This window comes from Dipodomys spectabilis, unplaced genomic scaffold (assembly GCF_019054845.1).
Source record: "Dipodomys spectabilis isolate Male_0828 unplaced genomic scaffold, ASM1905484v1 ptg000051l, whole genome shotgun sequence".
Taxonomy (NCBI): Eukaryota; Metazoa; Chordata; class Mammalia; order Rodentia; family Heteromyidae; genus Dipodomys; species Dipodomys spectabilis.
Window position 1 is genome coordinate 3,599,346 of NW_024870728.1, and position 26,357 is coordinate 3,625,702.

At 44.2% G+C, this 26,357-nt stretch overlaps 1 protein-coding gene across 1 annotated transcript in view; it reads left to right on the top strand.

Annotated features, from left to right (window-relative positions):
• Nucleotides 1-21,551: 21,551 nt before the first annotated feature.
• The window catches only part of Pid1 (phosphotyrosine interaction domain containing 1), a 229,150-nt gene continuing 224,344 nt past the window's right edge, over nt 21,552-26,357 (top strand). The window contains exon 1 of the mRNA XM_042679079.1: nt 21,552-21,618. Coding sequence (XP_042535013.1) covers nt 21,589-21,618 — 30 coding nt within the window. The 5' untranslated portion in view covers nt 21,552-21,588. The remainder of the gene's footprint in view (nt 21,619-26,357) is intronic.

Below are 26,357 nucleotides of genomic sequence, written 5' to 3' on the forward strand. Positions count from 1 at the left end.
GGTGTAACAGTTCCAAACTTCAGCCTCTACTATAGAGCTACATAATGAAAAAAGTTGTTACTGGCACAAAAACAGGTCTGAGGGCCAATGTAACAGAAGACCCAGAAATAAAGCCACAAAACTACCATCATCTAATATTTGATGAAAGAGATAAAAACATAAGCTGGAAGGAAAACAGCCTCTTTGACAAATGGTGCTGGGAAAACTGGATATCCACATGCAGAAAACTGAAACTGGATCCCCATCGATCACCTTGTGCCAGCATCAATGCAAAATGGATCACAGACTTCGATGTGAGACCTGAACCCCTGAAACTATTCAGGAAGGAGTGGGAGAAACATTCTGACTCTTTGGCACCGACAGGAACGTTCTGAATAAAGATCCAGAATCATAGTAAATCAAAGAAAGAATTGATAAATGTGATTACATCAAATCATTCTGTAATTATGCTACTCTGTATGATTGGAGGAGCAAAGGCTATTTTTCTGAGAACTACTTATTTCAACTCTGCAAGACACAGTTTGTAAACAAATCACATCTCTAAGAGTTCCAATTAGTTCAGCACACTTTCATTTCTAACAAGACTATCTCAATAAAGGAAACAGTGCAGTGATTTGCATTTCCATATATGCTTCTTAAAAGGGTAAAAACTAGACTTTTGAGTCTATCTGATTTAAGTTTAAAATCTTCCTTTATTTTAGAAATATGAGCATAAGAGAATTTTCTTATAGTGGAAAATTACCTATTTTTTTTATCAACTGTATTTTTTATACTTTTGAATTTCATGGTTTCTATGATTAAATTGCCAATGTATTTTACATTTATCCTGATCTACTGGGAAAAGAATAAGTTTAGTTATTTTTAAAGCCTTTTATCACATAACCATTTAATTATCTTAATACTAATTTTAAAAGTCTATTGTTTACTATCCTATTCCAAACTTCTATGTATATTTGATGTTTTATTCTATCGGAGTTTTTGTCTACTTAATGAGTTATTGCTATGAGGCTTTAATATATTTTTGTATTTGCTAAGACTAGACTTCTCTCCCTGCCTTTTATTTCCCAGGGTTTTCTTCACTAGTCAAATGTCATTTTACTATCTAATAAATATCAAGCTGAAAGTACAACTCTAAACACCAAATTTGTAGTCTATCATGAATGGGATAAAAATTATAGGCCTTTAAAATTAGAAAAATGCAAGTTACAAACATACCATAGGGTTTCCCAAAATTCCAAGTAGAGATTCTATCTATCTATCTATCTATCTATCTATCTATCTATCTATCTATCTATTGATCAATCAATTGATAGATATGTATATTTTAGGTCAAGTTGTTATGGTTTAACTACAAAATGTCCCCACAAGCTTTTGTGTTGGACACTTGCAGTCTGGAATCTCTAGGCAATGGGGCCTAATTGGATGGGGTAGATCAGTGAAGTGTGCTATTGGAGGTTATACCTAGCCCCTCTTTCCTTCTCACCCTCTTTCCTGTCTGTGGTGAGGCAGACTTGATGCTGATGTTGCAGGCATGCAAAGTACAAAAGTTGTGGAGGCTTGCACCCTAGATTTCAAAGGAAGACCTGAGAGTCTAGGTAGTGTGCTGTGGGGTAGAGTTCTCATGGTGAGCCAGTGAGAGGGCATTGTGTACAACCATGAGGATGAATTCTAAGTGGTAATGGAGACCACGGAATGTTGGATATGCCAGAGATATAGAACATCTGCATGTGTCTGTTGGTGTGCTTGAGTTAAATTCTGGGTTCATTTGTATATAATCTGATGGTTCTACAATATCCTCATAAAGTCGAGAAAATAAGCCTGGAGTTGTTGAGGTGTGTGTAGCTCAGTGCCTGCCTGGTATATTCTACTGCTTCACAAACCTTCTTCCTATTTGTTCAAATATTATCTGCTTCAAACTCTAGAGGTCTGATCCTCAGAGACCACAAACTAGCCAAATAAGTTGGACACATCAGTTAATCTTTCAGATTGGGCTGGATTAGAGGATGTCTTTTATCAGCCATCTAAACTGAAGGTTGTATAGAAGGCTAGTCAGGACATTTTAGTGCCCAAGCTCTTCATGCCTAAGAGCTAGACTCTGGTAGAGCTAGACATGCTGTTAGAGGTAGACACGCCCATTGATATCCTATCTCTGTTTTCTTTTCCTGGTAGTTTAGTGGATATTATTTTACAGTTCTGTGCTTCCATTTCTTCATTTATAAAATGAGGCTAGTGACTGTCTTTTGCAAGATTCCAGGAGCTGTTAGGTGTAAGGTAAAGGCTTGGGACTAGGTAACCATTGCTATTGGGATTTGAACACAGACTCACACTGTCACTATTTTCTTTGGTATTTTAGAGGTTGTTAGATATATGCTAACTATCCTAATTTCAAATGCTTTATTCATTGTGCACATAATGAATAACATTCTGGTAATTTAAACATTTTGTAGTAAATTATCTTACCATGAGGATGGATAAGAATTCTGAATGATCATCCTAACAATTTTTTGGCCTAAAAATGTTACTTTTTGTTGTTTTGTTATTGGTGCTGGTCCTTAGGTTTGAACTCAGGGCCTGGGTACTGTCCCTAAGCTTTTTTTGTGTGCAAGATTAGTGACCCACAACTCTATTTCCAGCTTTCTTTTTTTTTTGGAAATAGGAATCTTATAGACATTCTTCAATATAATAATGACTGTGTATGAAAAACTTATAGCCAGAATTATACTTAAAGGTGAAAAGCTAAGGCCATTTCCTCTAAATTCAGGAATGAGACAAGGTTGTCTGCTCTCTCCACTCCTCTTCAATTTAGTAGTAGAATGCCTAGCTACAGCAATAAGACAAGATGCAAACATAAAGGGGATCCAAATAGGGAAAGATGAAGTAAAACTCTTCCTCTTTGCAGATGATATGATCTTGTATTAAAGAACCCCGTGGAGGGCTGGGAAGGTGGCTCAGTGGTAGAGCGCTTGCCTTGTATGCATGAAGCCCTGGATTCGATTCCTCAGCACCACATAAGCAGAAAAAACCAGAAGTGGTGCTGTGGCTCAAGTGGTAGAGTGCTAGCCTTGAGCTGAAGAGCTGAGGGACAATTCCCAGGCCCAAAGTTCAGGCCCCACTACCGACAAAAACAAAAACAAAACCAAAAAAACCCAAAACCCAAAAAACAAAACCCATGGACTTCACTCTTAAGTTACTTGAGCTGATCTGAAACTTTGGCAAAGTAGCAGAGTATAAAATTAATCCTCAAAAATCGATGGCTTTCAGGCTCAAAGAAACATAGGTCCCATGGTTTCCCTTATTTGCAATATCTAGTATATGTCTGAGTCAAGCAGAAAAGGTCAGATAAAGTGATGTTAGGGAAATGAACCCTAAGATATGTATTCAAATGTTTTTTTTCTTTCATGCGATTGTTTCTAAACCATTTATAAGATTATTTCTTTGTTGCTTTGTATGTCCCTCCCCCACAGTATAACCCCTGCTTTCACTGTATTTGATGTCGGTATAATTTGTGAAGGGGAAGGGGAAAAACAAATCGTTTAAATAGGGATACAGGTGGACCCATTGCAACAATGAGAAGTACAAGTCGTTATGTCGAAAACGAACTTTACAACTTTGGTGTGGGGGACAGGGAGCGGGGAGGATTGGGTCGGGGGGGGGGGGGGGAAGGATGGGGGGGAGGATGGGAAGGGATGGGAAGGGGAAACAAAGGAGGAGGCTACAATGCTTGATAAGAAATGTACTCATTATCTTGCCCATGTAATTGTAACCCCTCTGTACAGTATTTTCACAATAAAAAAAGAATAAAAAATCAATGGCTTTTCTGTATGCCAATAACAAGAAAAGTGTGACTGAAATCAGGAAACTCCTTTGGTAATAGCCCCATAAAAAATAAAATACCCAGGAGTTAACTAAAGAAGTGAAGGACTTCTATGATGAAAACTTTAAAAACCTGAAAAAAGAAATTAAAGCAGAACTGAGGAAGTGGTAAAACCTCCCATGCACCTGGATTGTAGGATTGACATTGTGAAAATGGCAATACTGCCTAAGGCTATCTACAAATTCAATGTAATATCCATCAATATTCCAATCTCATTCTATAATGAAATAGAGGAAGCAATCCAAAAATTCATGTGGAACAATAAAAGACCCCGAATAGCAAAAACGCTCCTCAATGGAAAGAACACTGCTGGTGAAATATCAATACCACATTTCAAATTCTACTATAAAGCCATAGTAATCAAAACAGCTTGGTACTGGCACAAGAACAGACCTGAGGACCAATGAAATAGAACTGAAGACCCAGAAATGAACTTGCAGACCTATGGCTATCTACTCTTCAATAAGGGAGCCAAAAAACTAGAATGGAAGAAAGGCAGCCTTAAATAAATGGTGCTGGCAAAATTGGTTAAATACCTGTAGAAAACTAAAGTTAGATCCTTATAGATCACCCTGCAGTAGAATTAACTCCAAATGGATCAAAGACCTCAAAATAAAAGCAGACACCCTGAAAACATTGCAGGGAGGAGTAGGAGAAACTCTAGGGCTCCTTGGCACAGGCTGAAAATTTCTTAATAAAGACCCAGAAACACAACAAACCAAAGAAAGTTTGGGTAAATGGGATTGCATGAAGCTGCAGAGCTTCTGCATGGCAAAGGACATAGCTAGTAAGATCAATAGAAAGCCCACGATTGTGAGAAGATCTTCTCTAGCCATACAACAGACAAGGGTCTCATATCTAAAACATACTTAGAACTCAAAAAATTAAATCCCCAAAAACAAATCCTCAAAGAAACAACTGCCCCACTAATAAGTGGGCTAAAGACTTAAAGAGAGACTTCTCTGAAGAGGAAATAAGAATGACCAACAAACACATGAAGAAATGCTCAACTTCTCTAACCATAAAAGAAATGTAAATCAAAACAACATTGAAATTCCACTTCTCTCCAGTTAGAATGGCTATAATTAACAGATGTTGGAGGGGATGTGGCCAAAAGGGAATGCTACTGCACTGTTGGTGGGAGTGTAAACTTGTTCAGCCATTCTGGAAAGCAAGTAGTATAAAGGTTCCTCAAAAGACTGAACATAGAGCTCTCCTATGACCCAGCAATTCCACTTCTGGGCTTTTACCCAATGAACACAAAGGAGGCCATACTAAAGCTACTAGCACAACTATGTTTATCACAGCATTATTTACCATAGCTAAGATATGGAAGCAACCCAGATGCCCCTCAGTAGATGAATGAATCAAAAAATATTATATATACATATATGAATTTTAAGCTGCCATCAGAAAGAATGACACTGACCTAATGTTAGGAAATGGAAAGAATTGGAAAAAAATCATAAGTGAAGTAAGCTAGACCCAAAGAAATATAGGTCCCATGGTTTCCCTTTTTTACAATAACTAGTATACGTCTAGTATAATCTTATCAGATGAGCAGAAAACCTCAAAACCTATGTACATATGACCATATAAGATGATGCTAAGCAAAATGAATCCCAAAATATGGACACAAGAGGTTTTTCTTTGTTGTTATTTTTAACGTACTATGTGATTTTTTTGTTTCTTTTTTTTTTATTGTGAAAATACTGTACAGAGGGGTTACAATTACATGGGCAAGATAATGAGTACATTTCTTATCAAGCATTGTAGCCTCCTCCTTTGTTTACCTTTCCCATCCCTTCCCAGCCTCCCCCCACCCTGTCCCCCCACCCAATCCTCCCCCTCCCCACCAAAGTTGTAAAGTTTGTTTTCGACATGACAACTTGTACTTCTCATTGTTGCAACGGGTCCACCTGTATCCTTATTTAAACGACTTGGTTTTCCCCTTCCCCTCCACAAATTATACCGACATCAAATACAGTGAAAGCAGGGGTTATATTGTGGGGGAGGGACATACAAAGCAACAAAGAAATAATCTTATAAATGCGTTAGAAACAAATGCATGAAAGAAAAAAACATTTGAATACATATCTTAGGGTTCATTTTCCTAACTTCACCTTATCTGACCTTTTCTGCTTGACTCAGACATATACTAAATATTGCAAATAAGGGAAACCATGGGACCTATGTTTCTTTGGGCTTGGCTTACTTCACTTAATATAATTTTTTCCAAGTCTTTCTATTTCCTAACAAATTGGGCAATGTCATTCTTTCTGATGGAGGCATAGAATTCCATTGTGTATATATACCACATTTTCTTGATCCATTCATCTACTGAGGGGCATCTGGGTTGGTTCCATATCTTAGCTATGGTAAATAATGCTGCAAAAAACATAGTTGTGCTGGTAGCTTTAGTGTGGTCTTGTTTATAAACATTTGGGTAAATGCCCAAAAGTGGGATTGCTGGGTCATAGGGGAGCTCTATGTGGAGTCTTTTGAGGAACCTCCATACTGCTTTCCAAAGTGGTTGAACAAGTTTACACTCCCACCAACAATGAAGTAAGGTTCCCTTCTGTCCACATCCCCTCCAGCATCTGTTGTTGTTAGAGTTCTTGATTGTTGCCGTTCTAACTAGGGTGAGGTGATATCTCAATGTTGTTTTGATTTGCATTTCTTTTATGGCTAGGGATGTTGAGCATTTCTTCATATGTCTATTGGCCATCCTTCTTTCTTCTTTAGAGAAGTTTCTCTTTAAGTCTTTAACCTACTTATTTATTGGGCAGTTGTTTCTTTGAGGATTTGTTGTTGGGGGATTTAATTTTTTGAGTTCCAAGTATATTTTAGATACGAGACCCTTGTCCATTGTATAGCTAGTGAAGATCTTCTCCCAATCCGTAGGCTTTCTATTGATCTTGCTGGCTATGTCCTTTGCCATGCAGAAGCTCTGCAACTTCATGCAATCCCATTTGTCCAACCTTTCTTTTTTGTTTCTTTTGTATGTCCCATGGTATATCCCTGTTGTCACTGTATTCGATTTTTGTACCTTGCATCTTGTATATACATTTATCTAATTTGGGGAGGGGAAGGGGAATAACAAATTGCTGAAACAAAGACACAGGATGACCCATTGCAACAATGATACTCACAAGATACTATGTTGGAAACGAACTTTATAACTTTGGGTAGGGGGGGGGGAGTGGGGAGAGGTACGGGAGGGAAGGGGTAGTAGGAGAAAAAGAAAGGAGGGGGTGACAATGCTCCACAAGAAATATACTCATTACCTTACTGATGTAACTGTAACCTCTCTGTACAGCATCTTTACAAGAAAACAAAAATTTAAAAAAAGAATCTTATAGATTTTCCTTCTCTGGCTGGCTTCAAACTAAGATCCTGAGATCTCAGCCTCCTGAGTAGTTAGGATTATGGAGCCCAGCATAAAGCTACTGTTTCTAGAGTCAATTAATTCTTCATTTGAATTGCAGCTGGTGGAGAAGTGGATGGATGTTGAGGTTCAATGAAGGTAAAGGGTAATAAAATCCTTTGGAAAACAGTACAGAACACTTTAAAATGAAGACATTAATGAAAATGATCAGGGGGATTCTGTTAAAGTTCAGATCATTTAGATCCCACTGGTGTTCAAATTTGACACCAGCTGGTTGTAGAGAAACTTCTTGAAAGTGATGCTCTGGCATCTGAACCAAGGATCTTAGCAACCGAAGAGGCATCATGTGACTGGCAGCCATTCCCTGTTTCAGCCTCTCCTCTGCCTCAGGCCAACATGGTAGATGTAAATAATGGCACACCAGCATATTAGTATATAAAACATTTCTTTTGTTGGCATTCTTAGAGGACTAGAAATCTGTCTTCATTTTAAAACATTTTTCTTTGTTTTTTAAACTTTTAAAAACTATTACAAGTAGTTGTACAAAGGAGTTGCCAGTTATCAAGGTAGTTTATGAATACAATGGATGCGGACCCATGTCACCCCTTTCCACGTTCCCACTCATCCCTCCCCTACCTACCCCTTCTCATACTCTCATTAATGTTGTGGGATATACATTCGATTCTTATATGCATTTTCCCTCTCGTTTTCTCTTCATTCCTCTATCCTTTTCCCCTTGATCCCACCCCACCCCCTTCAAGTATCCACTTCTGTGTTTTATTTTGCTGAACTTTGGGTTTGGCTTTCTAAGAAATTACACTATTCAAGATCTCCTTTGAATCTACTGTATTGCAGTTAATACACTTGTAGACACCTGCATACCACCCCATGTATTTACTTGTGAGTTTGTGAGCCAAATCTAGCTCCCACATATAAGGGAAAATGTGGATCCTTTGTCTGTCTGGGCCTGACTTACTTCACTTAATATAATGCTTTTTCAAGTCTTTCCATTTCTTTATGAATGGCACGCTATCATTCTTTTTTATTCTATTTTATTTTTATTTTTTTATTGTGAAAATACTGTACAGAGGGGTTACAATTACATGGGCAAGATAATGAGTACATTTCTTATCAAGCATTGTAGCCTCCTCCTTTGTTTCCCCTTCCCATCCTTTCCCCTCCTCTCCCCCCCCACACCCCCACTCCCCACCCAATTCTCCTCCCCACCCCCACCAAAGTTGTAAAGTTCATTTTCGACATAACGACTTGTACTTCTCATTGTTGTAATGGGTCCACCTGTATCCCTATTTAAACGATTTGTTTTTCCCCTTCCCCTCCACAAATTATACCGACATCAAATACAGTGAAAGCAGGGGTTATACTGTGGGGGAGGGACATACAAAGCAACAAAGAAATAATCTTATAATGTGTTAGAAACAATCGCATGAAAAAATATTTGAATACATATTTTAGGGTTCATTTCCCTAAGATCAATGGGTGAGGAAAATCCCTTTGTGTATTTATACACACATTTTCTCCATTCTTTCTGGCTCTTTTCTGACACACTGAATGTCAGAGATTCCCAAAGGTCAGATCATGATGCAGTTACTCCTGTTCTAAAAATAGCCCAGAGAGGTGGAAAGTCACAGGTCTGAAATAATTCCATTAGTGTTATTGATGTACCACATTACATCTTTCTAATGGAATCATTAGCCAATGGATAGAATAATAAAAATTTAAAGCTAGAAAAGAGGTAAACTAATCCAACCATTTATTTCAGATGAGGAAATTGGGAACAAGAGCACTAGTGACTTTCTCAAAGTCAGTGAGTGAGTGCAGGTTTGGGGCTGGTACCCCATCCTCGACTCAACATACATTGTGATCCTAGTGGGTACTTAAAAAACCTTAAGCTTAAAAAAAATCCTTAAGCTTTTGGATTTACATTTCCAAAATGATGATGACATTTAAGAAGCCTATGAATTTAGAAGAAATAGTTTGTAGGGGAAAAGCAAGGTAAGAATATATCCTTGCCATTGTTAATGAGCCTTTGGGTAATGGTAATAATAGAGATTTCAGAAATTGTAAAGATGATAAATATTAGCCCTGAAATTTCATACTTAAAAGCTCAATAACTCACCTGAGAGTAAAACCATTGGAACCTTGCCACCATGCCTTTCAACTCAGTGTAAAGTTGATTTCTTAGTATCTGGGTTTTCGTTGCATTGAAAACATAACAAAAGGAGAAGTGTGTGTGTGTGTGTGTGTGTGTGTGTGTGGAATGCAGTGAAGAATTAAATGTATATTTTATTAAATTAAGAAAAATGAGGGGAGGGGTGGGAAGGAAAGGATGGGGAGAAGGTTGAAAGGGTGAGGTTAATCGGTTAATCAAGATGTATTGTTATACATGGCTTGTTTCATGCTTTATTAAAGATAATAAAATGTAAAAAGAGAGAGAGAGAAAGAATGAGAAAGTGTTGACTCTTTGTTGTGATAGCCCTAGGGAGTTAGGATTTTTCCAGAAAAATTCCATGCTGGGAGTGAGGATGTCTACCCACAAATACCATCCTGCCCAGACCAGGAGAGAGATGGGCTGCAGATGCGTATTTCCAGGCTTGGGTTAATCTTCTCTATATGTTGTGGCACTCCTTTGGGCAAGTTAGAAACAGACTGAGAATTTCTGTCTTCCCAGTTTTGGCTAATGCTGTAAATAAATACGTTTCCATTTTTTCATTTCTCTCTACATTTATCATTCTCTTACAATACGGGTGAGCAAGTAGACCAGATCCAGTGCTATGTGGCTGAGGACACTGTCCATTCTCCAGCTGGCCTAGGAGAAGCAAGAGGTGCTCTGGTATGTGATTGTCCCAGTTTGATAGGGTCAAGGCTTCATGTGTTGTCAGTGGAAGAGCTGTCCCTGAGCTCTTTTTGCTCACCATTAGTGCTCTACCACTTTGAGCCACAGTCCCACTTCTGAGAATGTGTTCTTACATAAAATATTCACACTTTTCAAAAAGCATAGAATGCTGTGTTTATTTACAGCCATTACAGGACTGAGTCTGCAGCCTTCGTTTCTGGTGAGCTTTCAGAATTCTAATTGAGCCCAGATCTGTCTGGCTTTGGCGACTGAGCATTATCTTTTATGAAAGTGTGGTAATTGCACCAGTGAAGGGCACAATTAGGAAATCACCTTCAGCACATTGTCTCAAGAGAAGTCCATAACATTTGGCAGATTCCCTTCTTTTGATGTTTTATTTTCCTTGACTTTAGAATTAATTTTATATCTCTTTCTATAGACATATTCCTCACATATTAATAAAAAAAAGCATAGATAGAAGAAAGCCAGGAGAGAGAGACAGATAATGGTAGAGATGATGATGGGGGTGGTTGTAGTGATAGTGATAGCATTGTGTGTGTGTGTGTGTGTGTGTGTGTATGTGTGTGTGTGTGTGTGTGTGTGTGTGTGTGTGTGTGTGTGTGTGTAGCAGGGAATTTGGGAACAGATATTGGGGATATTTGACAGCCTAAACAGTTTTTCAAAGTGATATTTTCATCAGCAGTTTATACTATAGGGAAAAGGATGTTGGAGAATGTTTTATAAAAATACTAAGAATGCATGGCATGACATAGTACACACACACACACACACACACACACACACACACACACACACACACACACTCATGCATACACAGCCAAAACATGTTGATAAGCATTACTCACCTTTACCGTGTGAGGCTCACTTGAATTTTCTGTTCTTTTTTTCTATCTAATAATTTTATTTTATATAGTACCTATGACGATCTTGACTCATGAAACTGATTTTACAATGTATTATAAAGGCTTGGAATCCTTGAACTAGGGGAAGGAGAGACACTTGAGGGGTTTAAAGGAAGAAGAGAGCTTCCGTGCACCCCTTCATTTTGCATGTCTGTTACTGATGAACAGCACAACACCTATACCGCTCAACAGCCAGAGCAGGCTATGCTCTGGGATCAGCTGAAACTGGAGTGCTTCCTTCCTTCCTCCCTCCTTCCCTCCCTCCTTCTCTCCCTTTCTTCCCTCCCTCCTTCTCTCCCTTTCTTCCCTCCCTCCCTCCCTCCCTCCCTCCCTCCCTTCCTTCCTTCCTCCCTTCCTTCCTTCCTTCCTTCCTTCCTTCCTTCCTTCCTTCCTTCCTTCCTTCCTTCCTTCCTTCCTTCCTTTTCCCTCCCCTTTCTGCCCTCCCTCCTTTCTTTGTCTCTCTTCCTTTTCTCTCTCCTCTCTTCCTTTCCTCCTTCCCTCCCTCCTTTCTTTTCTTTCACATAGGATCTGAATTAGGTTTTAGAAATAAAAATGGAATGTTTTGTAAAAGACAGGCAAAAAGAAAAATATTGGGAAGATGTCTTTGGAAGTTAAAATAGTGGATCTGTGTCGGTCCATGGACAAGGTGTCCAGACATAAACTGTGGTGTCCAGAGCAGGACCTTCAGGTGAGCTCTGTGGACCGCATACCCACCCACTCTCGGTGGCACTCCACAGAAAAGTGTTCATGCAAGCAGACCCTATTGCAATAAAGAGGAACAGATAGGGCTCAGGACAGAATGTGTAGCATGCGTGACACAATGAAGCATGCTCAGCGATGCATACAGCACAGTGACTCCCGTAAGGGTAAGTGGGCAAATGACAGTTGTGTTGTCCTACATCATTCATTATTCCTGTGCTTGTGGCAAAGCAGATGTAAATCACTGTGCTGATAGCCACATAAAAGTACAGCCTATATAATCCCTTATAGTTCATAATAGTAATAATAACAGCAGTAATAAATGACTGTTTGTAGTTTACATATGTTTACCAAATTGCACTTTTAATTATTTTGTGGTGTACTACTATATAAGAATGCTCATTGTAAAATAATCTGTGCTAAGCTGGCTGAAGAGTTACATCTCCATGTATTTGATTGACTCAGGAGGCCCTTTGACTGATCCACCCTGCCCGTCTGCATTCCATGACACAGCCAGCTAACAATGAGCTTCTCCCCACACTCTCCTGTCTTTAAGCAATGCATGGCTGCTTAAAATGACGTAAACTATATTTATATTTCTGAGTTATTTTTCTGTTTGCTTACCCAAAGGCTTTGAGAGAAGCATGCCAAGATGCTAAGAATGATTTTCTCTGCCTGTCCAGAAACATGTATGGTCTTCTAGATAACACGCTGTGATGTTTAACTTTGGCAAGTCTGCCTGTGCCACTGAGAGAGACCCTTGTGACTGGAACCAATTCCTCATTAAATGGTGAGTGCCCTCAGGAAAAGGGTGCCACTGTGGGCCAGTCAGCTTGCTTTGGCTGAGGGCATGGCCCTGGAATGGAGCTGGGGTTGGGGGACTCATCCATGACAGGACATTGGCTAACGGGACATGGCGCGGTCTCTGTGTGACTCAGTCTACCACAGTCCACCCTTTGGCAGCTCAGATCTATGTCACCTTTCCTGAATTAGCTCACAAGAGAAGGTTGTTGGGGTCAAGTGTGCTTCCATCAAGGCAGCTGGAGTCAAAGTCAACCCATACTCACCATCTACTTCCTTTACTACCTCGTCTGGATTCCACTCAACCTCAGCCGGAGACTTGGGTTGGTCAGATGACCCAATCAGGTGTGACATTATCCCGGAAGAGAGCCTACTTTGTTCTTCTCTGGCCATGGTTACTGCAGTCACCTCTTTACTTAAAGAATTAAATTTTCACCTCTTTACTTTTAGAGCTGGGTGTGGGAGTTCTAGAGCCTCTGGGTGTTGGAGTGTCTCCTTCCCCATCCACAGGTGCACCTGCTGCACGGTGGAGGTCAACCACTGGGCCTCAGGGGTGTCCCTGGCTCTCTCTGGCTGACTGCAATCAGAGGAGATGGGGCACTTACATTGTTTACATCGCTAACATTGTTTAAAAGGCTTCAAGAAAATAAACTCATTTAAGCAACAATTTGCATAGAATTAAGTGCGAGTGTCTCAAGGGTACAGTTCCATGAGGTTGGACTTATTATCACTTGAGGCAAGAAAGGGGTCCATCTCATTACCCCAGAAGCATTCCTCATAGCCAATTATATTCAACCACCTGTGCTCCACTCCATACCTGCGCCCAACTCTAAAACAACATCTTCCTGTCACCGGAGGTCTTTGCCTGTTAACAGGTTTACTCTGAATGGTGATATAATTCACAGGTGTTCCTATTGCACTTCTTTTGGTCAATATAATATTGTTAAAGCCTTATCCATGCTATCTATGCAATATGCTAGTGGTTTCTTCCCTTTTGCTGCTGAGATGGACTCTGCTATAAGAAGATATGTCTAACCACTTACTTCTTGATTCACCCTTGGTGGGGGGGGGGCTACAATTTGGCCTGTGACGAACAAAAGTGCTATAAATACCTGTGTTTTGGGGTGGACCTATGCTCTCATTTATCTTGGGTAAAGATCTAAGAGTGGGATTGCTGGGTCCTATGATAAGCATATGTTCAACTTGGCAAGAAATTGCCAAACTGTGTTCTGAAATGGTTGTGACATTTCTTATTCCAGGCAGCAATGTCAGAGTCACAGGCAGCCCGCTATTGTTTTCCCCCTAGATTTTTTTTCCAGTTGTGGGTCTTGAACTGTGGACCTAGGCACTCTCCCTCAGCTCTTCAGCTAAAGGCTAGCACTCTATCACTCTTGAGCCACAGCACCACTTCCGGTTTTCTGGTGGTTAATTAAAGAGTCTCATGGACTTTCTTGCCCGGGCTGGCTTTGAATCACGATCCTCAGATCTCAGCCTCCTGAGTAGCTAGGATTACAGGTGTGAGCCACTGGCACCTGGCTCCCCCTAGATTCTTAAGGGAGAAGCTTAGATAATTGATTCTCTTTTCTTTTCAAAATATAAGTTGCATTTTCTTTTCAATATGCTGGTTTGTTGCAGTTTTGTTCACTTGGTGTTTATTGTTATTTAAAGAAGATATTCTAAATTTTCCTTTGTGATTTTTTTTTTACCCCTTGAGATATAGGAGATTTAACAGTATGTTCTTGAATTTCCAACAATGGGTAGATTTTTCCAAGCCATGGATCTGTTACTGGTCTCTCTCCTGAGTTAATTCTGTGGTGCCTAGAGAACATATTCTGTAATTAATGAGAGCTGAATGTGTGTGCGTGACTTTAACTATCACTATCTCACAATGCTGTGAAATTTGTGAACTTCATGGAATCACATAATCACAATAATACCTATATTTAAAAGAGTTAATGAGAGCTGTGCTCTAGCAGTGGAGTTTCTATCGGTCACTGTCCGTGTGCTCTTACGAAGAATGCCTATTTGCCTTTTGTTGTATGCAATGTTGCATAAAGTTCAATAGTGTTAAAGTGGTTACTTTGCAAAGATGAGTTTGATGCATTTTTCCTGAGTGAGGAGAGTAGCACTTCTTTTGGGAGAAAGATGGGCAAAGCTTTTGGAGTCAGGATTCAGGGAATGCAGAAGTTCTAGATTTTCAAGGGTATTGACTGGTGTCTCCAGGCTCTAGGGTCTCAGCCCTTCCCTCTGAGGGTCTGTAACTTGACACAGAACTTTCTGGAGTGGTAAATTCTGGCTTCTTTGGAGCTCTACTCTGTGTGCTGAGTTCTTGGACCTAACCTCTGTGTTGTGTACATTTGGATGCAAAAAGGAGAGTTGCTGTAGGTTTAACTGTTTATTTTTTTGTATATGTTTTTATGATTCTAAAAGTGAGGTACAGAGGGGTTACAGTTTCATAAGTCAGGTAAGGAGTACATTTCTTTTTGGATAATGTCACCCCTTCTCTCTTTCTCTCTCCCCCCTCGTTCTCTCTCTCTTTCTCTCATTCTCTCTCTGTTTTCTCTCCTATCCCCTCCCACAAGTTGTACATTTCATTGTCAGCACAGTGCCTCATGACTAGCGCTGCTGCATTTGTTCACTCATTATCCCTCCGTTTCTGTGCTCCCCTTGTCTCCCCAAAGACAGATAAACAAACATACAAGAAAAAATCCTCAACAAACAAACAAACAGCACCAAAAGCATTATTTTTGAGACAAGGTTTCTCTCTGTCTCTCCAGCTGGCCTCGGATTCACACTGTAACCTAGGACGGCCTTGAATCCCCCACCTTCCATCCTCCTATCTCATTCTCCTGAGTGCTAAGGCTCTAGCTGTACACCATTTCACACAGCAACCTGTGTTGTAAAGGAGCACCCTGGCTTTCCTCTTCCCCTTAATCATCAGCAGTATTTCTTTGCCTCTCTCCAGTGAACTCATAGGCCTCTCAGTAGCTACGTGATTCCATCATCCATGCAATTACTATGTCACCCTAGTGGTCTTACGCCTGAGATATGGTACCCATCAGCACCTCTCTTCTACTCATATCCCGTTTCAATCACTGCCAGTGCAACTCACCCTGCTACCACCTTCCAGGGATGACCAGCATTCTACTTCATGCTGTCCAGTGGGTGGTCTGGCTCGCAAATCCCCAGAGAGTCTGCCAGCAAGTGAGGGACAAGGTTTAGACAAGAAAAGCTGAACTGCAAGGCAGATCCACAGAGCTTCCATTGATTCACTAGAGGGCTATGGCAAGCACCCCACGCCACTTGCTCTTGAAGGCCTGTGTACCCCCACCCTCTGCTAGTGAGATGCATCAAGGGAACAGAATGCTAAGCTCCCCTGGGAAGATGGCAATGTGGAGGGAAGGACTAGGCCTGGGAGGAAGGACTCAGCTGCAGGACATGGCTCAGCACGAGCTTGGAACTCATGGCCCAAGACAATGAACTCCTGTGTGACAATGAACTGCTCTGGGTGGCACTGTCCTGGGTGCTGTTATGAACACAGCCTGGATGTTACCCTCTACAGCCTTAATGATGTTTCCATTTCCTGGAGTTCATTTCCATAAACATTGTTTTACATGATCAGATGCACATAGCGATTGCACCTTTGTGATCATCTCCAGAGAATATCCTCCTCTGGTCTCACTCTGTGTGAATGCCCAGAGACTTGTATATTTATCATATCCCAGTGTATTTTTTTCTTTTACCATCCAGTGTGTTTACTTGTAGATTTATAGGTACATTTTAATTACTACAAATGAGGGAAACCATACAATCTATGTGTCACTGGGCCAGGCTTACTTTGCTTAACATAATTTTTTCCAATTCCTTATGAATGGTACAGTGTCTTCTTTCTGATGGAAACACAGAATTCCATTGTGTATATATACCACATTTTCTTACCACTGAGGGGCATCTGGGTTGAGTCATATCTTGTCTATGGTGAATAATGCTTCAGTGAACATGATTGTGCTGGTAGCTTTGGTGTGGCTTTCTTGGTGGTCAATTAGAAAAATGTCCAGGAGTGGAATTGTTGGGTCACAGGGGAGCTCTATGTTTAGGATGAACAAGTTTACATTCCTTCCAACAGTGTAGTAATATTCCCTTTGGACCATATCCTGTCAGCATTTGTTGCTGTCAGTTTCTTGATAATGGCCATTATAAGCATTTCTTTTGTGGCCAGAGATGTTGACCAGTTCTTCAAGTGTCTATTGGGCATTCTCACTTCTTCTTTGAAGAAGTCCCTTTTTATGTCTTTAGCTCATTTATTAATTGGGTTGTGATTTCTTTGAGGATTTATTCTGGGGGGGGGTTAATTTTTTTGAGCTTGAAGTATATTTTAGATATGAGGCCCTTGTCTGGTGCATAGCTGGTGAAGCTCTTCTCCCGTTTGGTGTGATGCCCAACATACTTTCTAGACCTTTCAGAAGAAGTCATTCTTGGCTTTCGTGATGGAAGTAAGAAGGGAGAAAAAAATAAAAGCAAAAAGAGATAGGTTTTCCTGCAAGAACAGCTCAGATGGAGGAGCAGTAAAGTGGGAAAATGGCAGAAGGGGTGCTTTGTTCCAGGGAGCTTTTCTCCATTTGTTATCCATCATCCTCTAACCTGCAGCCCCCCCCAGAACTGAAGCGCTGAAAAGCTCCATGTTTTGTGCTTGATTATGTGTCACAATTTGGGTTGGGCTCACTGGGCGGTCCCTCTGCTCATCACACCTGGAGTAGCATAGATGGCTGTTGTCTTCTCACTGGCTTGAGCTGTGTATTCGCAGATGCGCTTGTTACCCGTCTGGCTGCAGTTTCTCTGGTGGTGGGGGCCTCCTTCCAATAGTGGGCTTTCCCACATTCTTCTCATACAGACGCCAGTCTGGCCTTCTTTATGGGATGCTCATGAGTTTCAAAAGGGTAAGAGCAGAACTTCCAGGTGTTTTTTTCCCCCCCAAAGTGTGGACATCCTATAGTGTCACACGTCCAACACAGTCTAAAGGAATGTGGACAGATCCCAACTCCTGATGGGAGAAACACACAAGTTACAGTGCAAAGTGGCCCGGCTCTCTGAAGTGAGAGAGTTTATGGTCATTTTGCAAATGATTTGCCACCTAAGGCTAATGTGGGAACAAGGCAGTCTGGAGCTCAGTCAGGGGTCAGTGCATGCATTGTAACCAGTCCTGCATCATGTACATTTTATTTTTATGCCAGTCCTGGGGCTTGAACTCAGGGCCTAGGCTCTTTCGCTTAGCTTCTTGGTTCAAGGCTGACACTTATCACCAGAATCACAGCTCCACTCCTAGCTTTTCTGCTGATTCATTGGAGATAAAGGTCTCATGGACTTTCCTGCCCAGGCTGGCTTTGAAAACCACAATTTCTCAGAACTCAGCCTATAAGTAGCTAGGATTACAGGCATGAACCACAAGCATTCAGCTCTACTATTTACTTTGAAATCAAGGTTGCAAAGGTGAACAGTGAAGGTTTCCTTATTTATTTTTGCCAGTCCTGCAGCTTGTACTCAGAGCCTGTGTGTTGTCCCTGAGCCTCTTTGTGTTATGGCTCTACCACTTGAGACATTGGCTACTTCTAGCTTTTTCTGAGCACTTTATTAGAGAAGAGTCTCACAAACTTTTCTGTCCAGGCTGGCTTTGAACCATGTTCCTCAGAGCTCAGCCTCCTGAGTAGCTAAGATTGTAATGTGAGCCACCAGCACCCAGCTGAAGGTTTCCTTTTAAAGGAAAGAAAAGATCATCCTACTCTCCCAATAAACACCTGACACTTCATGAGGGCAAAAGCCACTATGCGTGTCACCCCAGGGAGGTTTAAATAGCTTATATTTTCTGATTATTTTCATTTTGTTAATTTGTAAGTATTTGAGTGATTTTTGAAATAAAGTTAATGATACCACCAGAAGGGATTTCTAGTGTTCACTTTGATAAATTCAATAAAAATAATATAGTTTTCCCCTTGTCTTCTTATCTTTGTAAATTAGAATCATAAGTGAAAAGTATATTATTTATTATAGTAATATAGCCTGTTACTTTTATTTGGGAAACTAAGACAAACCATGAAAACCTGAAAATATCTGCAATGGAAACGACTTAATCCCAGGAAGTACTGACTACTTTGTGAGGCTTTGGTTATTTCAATAATGAAAAAGGAGGAGAAACCTAATGGGATACAAACGAATGTTTTCTGATATGTCTCAGCACAAAGCAGGTTGCCTAATGAATGAATTCACTTCTCTATAATAATTAGATATCATTACCGTTTTATTTACAGATGAATTATCAGAGATGCAGAATACCAAGACTCAGTCTAAGTCTTTCCATTATTTTATTGCCCTTCCAATATCTACTGAGATGTATGCATCGTTTATACAGGTATTAAAATGGTTCATATTTTGGCCTAGTAAACCTCTATAATTATAGGCATTTTCAGCTACAACTTCATCATCACCCCCTCTAATATTTTCTTATGTTATAATGTTTTCATTTAATATTTTAATATTTATTATTTCTGTGTTATGTTGGATCAAATTAGGTTACCCCAATTTGAACAGGTAGGTTATGGTAGGACTCAAAGGCATACAATGTAGCTTAACAAAACTTTTAGGGAGGTCCTAATTATTTCTCTAGGCTAATACTGTGTTTATAACTCATCTGAGCCTTGCTGTTCCTTCCCCTCCTCCCTCCCTTTGTCATTTTCCTTGATGTGGCATTTATTTGCAAGATGAGACTTGCTTAGTTATATATACGAGTAAGCACATGAAATCAGGCAGGTTCTCATGGCACCGGAAACCCTTCCTGCCTGTTCCAAGAGTGGTTCCCTGTTCAGAATAAACCTGTTTCCTCCCTTCCAGGGACATTTTCAGCATCTCCAGAGAGAACTTCTCAGTGTCGCAGAGCAGAGCTGGGAGAAGTCCAGCTGCAGGTCTCACCTCTAGCCGGTAGATGGCTCTGCTTCACCCACCCTCTTCCTCAGGGTCTTAAGTCTGGGAGCAAAACCTGTGGGTGGGTTTGGGGACCGCCTCCACCTGTGCCCGGGCCCCATCGCCCACCTGGTTTCCCACTTTGCTGGCATACAGGTGCCGCGTGAATTTAAACACCGTCTCTACTTGGCAAATCCGTTTGCACAATGGAAAGCAATCTCCCCAGAGCCCCAGCTCCCCATTCTCTTTAAATAGCACCGCGCTCTGAACTAAAAGCTGTATTCCTGAGTCATAACAATTAATTACCTCGGAGGTGAGCAGGCAGGATTAAATGCTCCATTGCGGTGTGGAGTTTCGGCCGGTGTCTGGTCCCGCGCTGTTCTTTAAAACCAAATCACACTCTCTGCAGCCCAGGGTGGTTCAAAGACGACCCTGCAGCTCCCCTTCCTCCGACAGTTGCCGGAGATGCACACAGATTTTTGTTTTCTTTTTGGTAGGGAAGTGCATGTCTTTCTAGTTGAGGGTGTGTGTGTGTGTGTGTGTGTGTGTGTGTGTGTGTGTGTGTAAGACCCTTTATTGTGATCAGGAATGTCCTACTTGTAGGGAACGGTGTAGGAAGCCTTCATCCACCACAGATAGCACATCAGCCAGGCCTCTGACACACAGCTGCCCGTCGGGTTCAGGCTGTGCCTCCCGGGGACCAGAGCAAGGGGCAGGGGCTACAGCAGGACCTGCTAGGACCCCATGAGCGCAGGGAGGCCCAGGCAGGCAGATGGCCCAGGAGGCTGAGCCCAGCCGTCCCGCCTCCGCTCTGGGGGGGGGGGGGGGACGCGCAGCGGCGGTGACTCCCTTCTGTGTGGCTTGGAAGGCCTTGGCCTGGACAGGTGACCCCCAACTTCAGGACGCATGGATCTCATCCACAGGGCGAGCCGTCTAGGGGACCGGGCAGCAGCAGCAGGGCTAGTCCGGGAAAGCCAGCTGTTTTTTTTTGGGAGGGGGTTCCACACTAGCTCGGGGTGCTCTTTGGGCCTGGTCAATGCCAGCCTGGCTCCTCTTCGGTTTCTCAGAGCCCTTCTCAGCACCGGGCAGATCCGAGGATGGAGGCCCGCGGGGGGGATCGGGGCTAGAGGAAGGCTGGGGGGGGCACCCCGCAGGGTGCACGCCCATCACCCCCGGGCCCGACCGTCCTCACCGCCCCGCGCCTCCCCACCTCAAAAGACAGCGAGTAGGAAACGCTCAGCCTCCCCGGGGCGCCACTGTACCCCAGGAGCCCAGCCCAGGGCAGGGGCGAAACAGCTGCTCAGTTAACCGAAGCTGGGAGATGAATGAATGAATGAATGAATGAACGCACTTGCTGGGAATGGAGTAGCATCAGCTCTCTAGGGATCCCTGCTGAGTGGAAATCTGGGTCCCCAAGACTGCGCTTATTATTATTGTTATTGTTGTTGTTGTTATTCTTCAGGAATGCCCCCCACTCCACCCCAAAGGGTCTCCTGACACGCCAGCCAGTCCTGATCTCTCCTCTTCCAGACCCCTGTGGCCAGTGCATTCCGGCCCCGCGTGCAGGTCCCCGCGCCCCCCCCCAACCCCCTCCCGCGCACCCCACGCCCCCTTCCGCGCCTCGTTCCCGCGCACCCCCTCCCCGCGCCCCCTCCCACCCCCCTCCCGTCCCCCCTCCTCGCACCCCCTGCACCCCCGCCCCCCCCCCCCGCGCGCCCCCGGCGCCGGCTCCCCGCGCGGGCGTGCGCCCCGGGCATGCTCAGAGCGCGCAGGTCCGGGCGGCGGGGGGCGGAGGGAGCGGCCGCCGCCGCCGCCGTGCGCTCGCGGGCCGGGCGGAGCCGCGCAATCCGCTCGCAGCGCCGGCGCTGGGACGGCGGACGCGACCCGCCCGCGCCCACAAGTTGTCGGCCGCCGAGCGCCGCGCCGCCGCCTCCGGCTCCCCGCCCGCCGCGCGCCCACCCGCGCCGGGCCGCCGGCGCCAGCACGCGCGTCCCGCCGGCCACGGGCCGACCCCCGGCGTGAGAGCGAGGGCGCAGCCGCCCTCCGCTGCCGGCCGCCTCTGCTCCGCGGAACCCCCACCCCACCCCGAGGCTGGAAGATGTGGCAGCCGGCCACCGAGCGCTTGCAGGTAAGGGGTGCGCGGGGGAGGCCGGGGGGCCCGCCTGGAGGAGGAGGTGCCCGGCTACCCCCGGGTCGGGCGGAGGAGCTGTGGGTCCAGACACGATCGTGGAAGATCGCAGCGGCGGCGGCGACGGGCTGCGGTGCGGCGGGCTTTAGCCCCGGTCCCCGGGTCGGCGCACGGGAGGATGGAGTCGACCAGACGCAGCGCCTTTGGGCTTGGAGGTGCTGTGTGCCTGTCGGGGGTCACTGAGGGACCTCTGAGCACAGACACACAAGCTGGCCGCTCTGGGGTTGGGAGTTTTGAATCTGCCTCCCATCCCCACGTTTTTCTTTTTTTCTTTTCCCTTTTTGGTCTCTAGGAAAGACAGAAAGAAAGGATCTGTGTCAGAAAGCACCCATGTTGCCAAGATGACTTGGAACTCTGGAGCTTGGTTTGGCTTGGGCGTAGCATGCTACTTATTTTCCCTTCCCCGTCCTTCTTCCTTGGCGCTCTCCCTTCATCGCCCCTGCATCCCATCTCCCCCAGAGATTCCTGAGTTCAGTGCCGCCCAGGACGACTTAGGTCCTGGGTCAGCCCGTGAAAAGTTTGTTCATTCAGGTGAGGGAGCTGGGAAAGGGGGGTGGGGAGACAGAAAGGGAGGTCTCTCCCCCCCCCCCCCCCCCCCCCCCCGCCAGGTTTGTTTAGCGACCAGTTGGGTCCAGGGAGGTTCAGTGTCTTTGCCTTTGCTCACAGCCAGAGAGAGCCAGAGCTGCTTCTCCACCAACACGGTTGCAGCTCAACTTTTGCCGGGCCTAGAGAGTCAAAACTTTGAAGATGTGTTTAAGTGGAGGAAAGAAAGAAAGAACGAAAGAAAGAAAGAAAGGAAAGAAAGAAAAGAAAGGAAGGAAGGAAGGAATTGGAACCCACAGAGGCCGAGTCCCCCTCCCCACCCCATCCGAAAGGACTTAGGACAGCAGGGGGGGCAGGGACCCTGGCTGGCTCAGGAAGTTTCTCAATGAACAGTCTAAGCCTGAGTCAATCATCCAAGCCCAGTGGTGAAGCCAACCTTGCCTCCCAGCACTCATCCTGAGGATCAGCCAGTAGGGGGCAGTGTGTGGAGCTGCTGCTCCAGGTTTCTACACGGCCCCCTCCTGCCCCCCCCCCCCCCCCAGCTCCTTCCCACATCTTCCTGGGAAGAATGCATTGGGTATTACAGAACCCCTGACATAGCAGGCCGGTGATTTGGGGGTCTCAAACAGAAAGGGGGGGGGGAAGAAGGAAAGCCCACAATTAGCTTTGGGAATGGATAGAGGTAGGTGAGCAGCCCTCTTCGGAGCCTGTTTGTGTGTTAGGAAGAGCACACCAACAGCAAGTCCACCGTGATGGGCACGAGGCGGTTTGGCAGTGGCCCTCAGATAGGATTGGTGGTGCCTTGGGAGTCCTCTTTCAGTTCAAGGCCTGGATTTGATCCCAGGGAGAGGTGGGGGGGGGGGTCCCCTCCCAAGCACAGAGGGTAGCTCTGGGACGGCCTTCCTTCTAGAGATGGAGTCCCGTGCCTTGAGGTGGGTAGGTGGCCCGGTGACCAGGAGCTCGCGGGGCCTGTGGATGGATTCCAGGCTGGGGCAGCTCTGCCTGCAGCCTGTTTCACTTAGCAAAGCCTGTGCCTCTCCGCGCGTGACTCTTGGCAGGCGGCCGCCTGGCTCAGTCTCCTCTGGAGATCATTTCTTGACTCAGAACGACTCCTGGCCCCCTCTGGCAAACATGCACATGTGCATTTTGGTGTGAGCCTGGCTGATGATTTATGTGTGCCGTGACTTTGTTCCATTTCTAGGTGCCATGTTGAAAGAGCCTGGGTCTCAGGCTTGCGAAAGTTCTGGCGAACTGAACTTATCACTGAGCGAGGTCGGGTCACAGTTACACGGTCCTAACCCAAACCCAGAGAGCAAGGTCGGGGAGTCCACCTCTAGCACCCCAATTTAAATCCAAGCCAACCAGTTTCTTTTTCAAAAATCCATCTCAAACCTTGAAAGGATAAAAGGTGAACCAAAATGGGGGGTGGGAGGAGGGGGGTGGCTTTTCCTAATCACGACTCCTTCTCAGTAGTTTCTGGATTCTTCTAGAAAGCATCCCACTTGTGTTTTCCTTTGTGCCGCTAGGGGGGGGAACTGTGGAGCTTGAGGTGGTAAGAGTGAGCTGTTGTAATAATATTTCATCTACATTCCTTGTGGGGGTTTTGTTTTGTTTTTGTGTCATGATCTCTGTTTGCTGTCTGGGATGCTTTTTTCTTCTCCCTTTGGCTCTCAAGGTGCCATCATAAAGAAATGTTCTCTTCCATTTCTGAGGAGGAGAATGTTTTTCTCCATCCAGGTGTGTACAGATGTGCAGCAGCCAGTGGGGGGGGGGGGGTGGGAATTGGGTGGCCAGAGGAAGGCAAAGCTCTTCAATCCAGGGACCTCTAAGCCCCTCCTTGCACAGATATTTTTCTGATCTCACCCCAATGTACTCATTTTGTTTTCCTCATCCATTTTCAGTACCCACATTCTAATGAGATGCACGAGGAAGAAGGGAATGCTACAAGGCAGCTTTCCCAGAGTTTTCTGGTAGGCCCAAGGGACTGTTGTACAAGTACCTAGAAGCAAACTAGGGAAGGGACGCAGACTAGCAGCATCCTTACTTAACTGAGTTATTAGTTCCTATTCGGCGATGCCCGTGCGAGCCTTGTGAGGCTGGATGGAGGGTGCCTGACTTCACTGAGAACTGGGCAACATTCCCCTCCGATCATTGTGAACGGATCGATGATCCTTCCTGGACGCAGGAGTTCTTTGATCAAATTGGGTTATCATTATCATCACACACTTATTTTACTCCCCCCCCCCAAAAAAAAACCCCAAGCAAACAAGTGTTAGTGTTTTCTGATTGAATGTTTAGTTCTTTGACCCAAATCCAGTGTAGGAGAAGAGACCTGTTGGCCCACGCGAGGGCTGAGCCGGGTCATTTCTCATTCAGTCACACAAACTGTGGCTACTTCATCTGCTCTCTTGAATGCTAAAACTTCTGCTGCATCTTGTCCCAGTGGAGCTCTTGCTTGGGCGCGTCTGCTGTTAAAAATAGAACAGACTCCGAAGTGATGTGAAGACTTCAATCACCACCCCAACTTTTTACAGTGTAAATATGAGTGCTTCCCTCTTACCTTCTCTGTACGGCTAGCTCTGTGTGTGTGTGTGTGTGTGTGTGTGTGTGTGTGTATGTGTTTCAAGGACTCAAGAGAGCTCTCAATTTTTAAAGAAGCAGATCTGAAACAGACTCTTTTCAGACAAGCAAGGGGGACTTTTTCAGTTGAAAGAGATACTGGCTTTTTAAAATAGCCATGTGATTCCATCTGCCCTTGATATTTAAAAATGTTCCTGAATTTCCTCATTGACTTACTATTATTGGTTTTTATTTACCAGTACTAGGATTTGAATTCAAGACCTCACTCTTGCTCAGTCGCTGCTAAGCTGGCATTCTACCTCCAGCCTAGCTTTTTGCTGATTATTTTGGAGATGAAATTTTGTGGACTTTTCAGGCTGGCCTCAAACTGTGATCCTGTGGATCTCAGCCTCTTGAGTAGCTAGGATTACAGGGGTTTAGTCACAGAGGCCCAACCTTGGCTTAATTATAGTGTTGAGTGGATGCGTTAGATGAGGCTATTGACTTCCCCTAAGGAACATGGGAAGTATTTTCCCCAGAGTAAAAGTCTTCAGAGAGAAACTGGATACTTTTTCTGGAGGGCAAGGAAGGCTGGAGAACAGGAGAAAGGTGAAATAAGACTGAGTTCAGAACAAGGGAGGCCAACCCATCCTTAGTGATGTATTTATTCAAAGGGCCGAGCAGAACTTGATTGCAGGAATGCATGAGAAAGAAGTTGGAGCAAATTCTAATCAGGGAGTCTATGTGTATCTTCTCCTAGGGCAATATTTCCAATTTAGTCACTTGGCTGCCTTTCCTGAGTTTATAATTTCTCAATGGTTGCTAAACAAAATACAGGACTTCTCATCCATGAAGCTGGATTTTGGTTTCTGGGCCAGAACTGGTCCTTCCCCAACCACACCTGCTTCCTTTTTCCCCTCTCTGTTTTGGTTCAGTGTCTCTTCATTGCCATTCCACTCTCTTAAAAGAGAGTGGAACCTGGATGCTGAGAAAGAAAACCCCCAATGGAAGACCTTTATCTGGCTTCTTATGAGACTTTTGGCAGCTACAAAGGTCAACGGTACCTGACTACGTGTTACTTGAGGAACGTGGGTCCTCTTTCTCCAGTACTGTCTGGTGTTTGCTCTACCTTTTCGTGCCTGACAGTGTGCAGTGTTGTAGGTTTATTTCTCTATCATTATACTAGTTTCCCTGTTCCTCTGAACTGAAGAACCCTCTCCCGCATCAGGGAAGACCATTAGACCTAGCTCATCAAGCACAGAGCAAACATAGACCAATTTGGACACTTTTCAAGGCAGACCCCATGACAACAAGAACAGAGGTTGAGGTAAGGAGATGTCATCAGCTTGCTTTTATGAAGCATTCTGTGTATGGTGGGTCTGGGATAGGGGTGGGCACCATATTGAGGAGTTTCATTTGAATCATCTAGCTCATTTAGCTTCCATAAACACCTCCCTTCCCACTCTCATTTTATAGATTAAAAAAGCTAGAGGCCAGAGAGTTGAAATGGAGAAATACAGGGAGCCAGTATCTGGCCCTTGTAGTTTGGGTTCGAGCTTCGTTTCCTGCCTTACTGC